General features: G+C 44.0%; 1 protein-coding gene across 1 annotated transcript; it reads left to right on the top strand.

The window, feature by feature from the left end:
* Positions 1 to 378: 378 nt before the first annotated feature.
* LOC311248092 (syndetin-like) lies at positions 379 to 4,142 on the top strand (the record flags this gene model as incomplete). Its single annotated transcript, XM_084339045.1, is given in 3 exon segments — positions 379 to 411; positions 413 to 566; positions 3,262 to 4,142. Coding segments are annotated over 3 exon segments (307 nt in total), but the record flags the coding sequence as incomplete, so codon positions are not given.
* Positions 4,143 to 5,105: the final 963 nt, after the last annotated feature.

Here is a 5,105-nt window from a genome sequence, read left to right as displayed (position 1 = left end):
ACTCCTTGTTTTCCCCCCCCCCCCCCTCTCTCTTTCTCTCTCTCTCTCTCTCTCTCTCTCTCTCTCTCTCTCTCTCTCTCTCTCTCTCTCTCTCTCTCTCTCTCTCTCTCTCTCAGTGCAGTAACGAGGGCCGCGCCCTGATGTCTCTCTCTCTCTCTCTCCCCCCCCTCTCTCTCTCCCCCCTCTCCCCGCCCCCCCCCCCCCCCCCCAGCTATGCTAACGTGAAGAAGTGCAGTAACGAGGGCCGCGCCCTGATGTCTCTCTCTCTCCCCCCTCTCCCCCCCCCCCCCCCCCCCAGCTATGCTAACGTGAAGAAGTGCAGTAACGAGGGCCGCGCCCTGATGTCTCTCTCTCCCCCCTCCCCTCCTCCCCCCCCAGCTATGCTAACGTGAAGAAGTGCAGTAACGAGGGCGCGCCTGATGCAGCTGGACTTCCAGCAGTTCCTGGTGAAGCTGGAGAAGCTGACGGACCTGCGGCCGATCCCCGACAAGGAGTTCGTGGAGACGTACATCAAGGCCTACTACCTGACGGAGAGCGACATGGAACACTTCATCAAGAACCACCGGGTGAGGCGGAGTGTTATTAACCCTCTCACTGCCACGCGACAGAAGGTTAACCCCTTACTATCACACGACCCACGGCGATCCGCGGAGCTAATGATGCTAATTGTCACAGTGAAAGGGTTAACCGGGCTGTCGTGTGGCAGTGAAAGGGTTAAATATGACTGGAGAATCACAGATGATGACAGTAGTAGTAGCAGTGTTATGTATATGATTCTGCTACTATGTACACACCTGCATATAACCCACACAACTGTGCATGATAGCATGTACAATAATGCTGCATTTACCGTATACATATATATTTATTATTACCATATATATATATGTATATTAGAGCTGTCAAAGTTAATGCTTTAACTTTGGAGATTCATTTAAATTTTTTAAAGCGTTAAAATGTATTAATCTAGATTAATCTATGGAGTGAAACATCTTCATGTTCTGAACTTTCAGCAGTATCTTTGCTTGTTCTTTTTTTTGCGAGAGAAACTGTATTCAAAGAAAGCTATTAAAATAGTCTTTGAATCTAAATATACTTTCTTTGTGTTGATTTTACATTAATTCCATGATTTTACTCAAGTAAATATCTGTTACAAGCTTCGGTCTTAAGTAGAAAAAAATGCTATTTTTAATCTTTTTTATTTACCTTTTATTTTACCAGGTAGTCACTTGAGATCAAAGATCTCTTTTTCGAGCAAGACCTAGATTAATCTAGATTAATTACAGAAAATTGTGAGATTAATTAGTCAATTTTTTTTATTATCTATTGACAGCACTAATATATATATATATATATATATATATATATATATATATATATGGTATGGTTTATTCTTAATCCCCTCGGAAACATGGTTTGTCACCAGAGAGAGTACAAATACACAAACAAGAAACAATAACATACAGTACAAGTACAGTACAGTGAAGAGAAGGGAGCCTCACAACACACAGCTAGTGGGAACAAAGGAGCGTCTCAGTGGCTCAGTGGAGCGTCGAGGCGTCAGTCACTAGACGAGCTCCGCAGAGCATCAAATACATTATACAGAGGATGGCCTTCAAAAGAAATAATTCAGTTTAGTCCTTGTTCGCTTGGCTATAATGATCTCTAGGAATATATCCACATCTAGCTGTATATCTGTAGATACTGTAGCCGTACATATCCCTACCTACTTACTAGCTGCTGGCTAGTTTTTTATGGTAGACTTTCTACCATAGTGTCTTTATACCTGTATCACTGTACATATTAATACTACAACTCTGTACATATACATCTGATAAGCACTCTGGTCGGATGCCAAATCTCTTTTTGTTGTACTGTACTTGTGCTGTATGATGGTGACAATACATTTGAATCGAATCTAATCTAATCGAATGTTGAATAGGAAAAAGCTATATTTAACACATTCAGTGCCAGGCATTAGACGGGGCCCGTTGTAGCAATGCACGCTTTAAAAGATAGGAGTGCGTCACCTTGTTTATAGAGCTATAACTATATTCTAAATTATAGCTATGGATACAATACTATGGCCCATTTGACATAAATTATCTATCGTTCAATATGTGAAAAAGAATAAAAATGTTCATCCATACCGTGGTGAATATAAGTATAATTTCAGAGTGATCCGGGATAATTCCTGGGAAGCGAGTTATAGGGCGCGACGTGAATCCTACTATAAGCGTTGCCTTTTCTTGCCTGGACACGCTACTATTCCCAAATCAAATCTATATAATAGGTATTATGTTTCATCATGAATGCATGAAAGGGGGAGGGGGATTATTTGATTGCCAGTAACGGCATTCGTATTGAACACTAAAAACGTTGATCAGCTCGATCGGTATAAAAGCATTGCACGATCAAGCCCTTAGATAGTCCTTACCTGTGATCGGGAGTATTCCAAAAATTATATTCCAATGTTTGATCGCCATCTGGTCCATCCGATGTCCATTTGGTACACAACATAACCCACCACAACATATGGATCGGGGGCATTTGACGCGCTTCAATGCAACCGGAGAACCGCTCGACTGGCCCGACCCAGAAAACTGCGCCCGGAGACATTTGACCGTTGCACAGGCCAAGATATAAGGTTTCAAAGGGTGCTCGATACCGCCATCTAGATGCGGCCGGTATTGCATTTTGCCGATCTCAGACTCATTCCCTATGGTAACACCGAGGTACCTGGATGAATAATGAATACAATATCGATCCAAAAGCGACTTTTTACGTTTTTTGGCACTGAAAGTGTTAAAAGCAATAAGAATATTATTGGGGAATCTCGGATGCATTTAAGATCAAACGACGCACAAACGAACCTTAGTTTCTTTACCTTGTGTTTTGTAGCCAGTGTACGCAACACGTTCAATCTGTATACTTCTCTCTTTGTCTTTAGGACGGAAAGAAACGGGAATCTATCATTTCCTTTATCAGGCGGTTCATCGGACAATCAGTCTTGCCAAGTTGTGTTGAGTGACATTGTGATCACATCCTAGTCTGACCAATCCCCTCTCGTCTGACCAATCCCCTCTCCTCTGACCAATCCCCTCTCCTCTGACCAATCCCCTCTCCTCTGACCAATCCCCTCTCGTCTGACCAATCCCCTCTCGTCTGACCAATCCCCTCTCGTCTGACCAATCCCCTCTCTGACCAATCCCCTCTCGTCTGACCAATCCCCTGTCTGTGTGTCTTGTTCTCTTCCGACAGGAGTACTCCATGAAGCAGCTAGCCAACCTCGTCAACGTGTGTCTGGGCGCACACATCAACAAGAGGGCCCGCCAGAAGCTCCTGGCGGCCATAGACGACATCGACAGACCAAAGAGATAGACAGACAGACAAAAGGGACACCTCAAAGTACCACCCCAGGCCCCGTAAAGATTAACACTCCAAATGTTCGTAGGTACAACCTGCGGAGGAGCTCATTGTGGAATGACTATTTTCAGTTAAAATCACACACACACACACACACACACACACACACACACACACACACACACACACACACACACACACACACACACACACACAGTTTGAGGTGCGTTCAACAAGCAGTTTGTGGTGATTAGTAGCTAGCATGATCGCTGGCTCGCAACGTTAGCCCCCAACCCCCAGCTGTTTAGGAAAGGGATCTTTAGTACGAATGTTACATTGAGAGTTCCATGATCTCAGTCGAAATGTATGAATTTATTTGTACGTGAACGTGGCTCCTTATACCTGTAGGTTTGAATCGGCATCGTCGCAGGACTTGTGTGACGAAGCTACTGAACGCGCGCGACTTGTTGAGCGCACCTCACGGCAAGAAGACGGACTTAACCGCTAGATTCTAGAACTTCAGTTAACACTCGAGCATGTTCCAGCTATTGACAGTTGTCTGTATGTACCTGTATACTGTAGGATAACTATAACGCATGCCACTGCATTTTCATAAACAAACAACGCGGCTTAACAGTTCACGCTGCTTTTTCTATTAACGGTTACGGTACGTGTGACCGCAGGAATATGACTTCTACTCTGCTTAATTCAAGTAAATACAGTAGGAAAGATTGTTGTGCGTTTTTAGTTTTTTTTTTTTTAAACGATGAATGACTTGAAACTTTGAGCGGTGCAGAAGCGACTCGGTGGTCGTTACGTCCGTCAGCAGACGTAATGTGCGTCGACACCAAACGCACCTAGCGGGGGGGGGGGGGGGGGGGGGGGGGGGGGGTGGGGGGTGGGGAAGGGGTACAACTCCATTAAGCGCTCATGACCTGCGCTGTTGGATCATTTCACGGTGTGGTTGGGTTTGGTGTTAAATGAGGCGCGACTGAATAGCCGCCGGTGTTCACGCCGGCTTAGCGTTTGTTCTCGACAAGAAGAAGAAGAAAGAAAAGCATTGAATACATGATTAATTCCTTCCCCTGAGGTGGAGTCCATGGAGACGTGATGAGATATGACTTCCTGTGTGTTTACTCGTGTGTTATTTCACTTCAGGGCGATTCTCGCACCTGATTGGACGCTGTACTTTTCTTCTTCCCCCCCCCCCCCCCCTCCATAAATGATGTAATCTTAATATAATGATGAGTTTTGGAAATATTATAAATGGTTGTAAGTGAAATTAACAAAGTGTTTAGATTGTTTCTGTACCAGCTGCACTTGTTTGTTTGTTTCGTCCATCATATCTTATGAAGAACATGTTTTTTCTTTTGTTTGTTTTTTTTATCATCGCTGGGGGTGAGATTCTCGAAGACTCTGTAGTTAGTGAAGATGTTGTGTTGCTTGTTTTGCAAATCAGAATGATCCCTCCTTGTTGGACAGCGAAATGTTGATCTCTGTCTGTTCATTTCGTTCTGTCAAGCATTATTCTGTGCCATTACTCTGACATTACTCTGTGACATTATTGTGTGACATTACTCTGTGACATTATTGTGTGACATTACTCTGTGACTCCTGCTGTGTGTTAATGGCTGAATTATAAAGACAAAAAAGGACCATCTGAGCAGACTATCACTTTCTAACACTTGATTCAGTGCAACGTTTTGGTCGACGAGTGGCTCCATATCTGGTGGCAGTAC

This window comes from Notolepis coatsorum, assembly GCF_963971535.1.
Source record: "Notolepis coatsorum genome assembly, contig: SCAFFOLD_2702, whole genome shotgun sequence".
Taxonomy (NCBI): domain Eukaryota; kingdom Metazoa; phylum Chordata; class Actinopteri; order Aulopiformes; family Paralepididae; genus Notolepis; species Notolepis coatsorum.
Note: the sequence above shows the minus strand (reverse complement) of the source record. Positions and strands in the feature narration are given on the sequence as shown.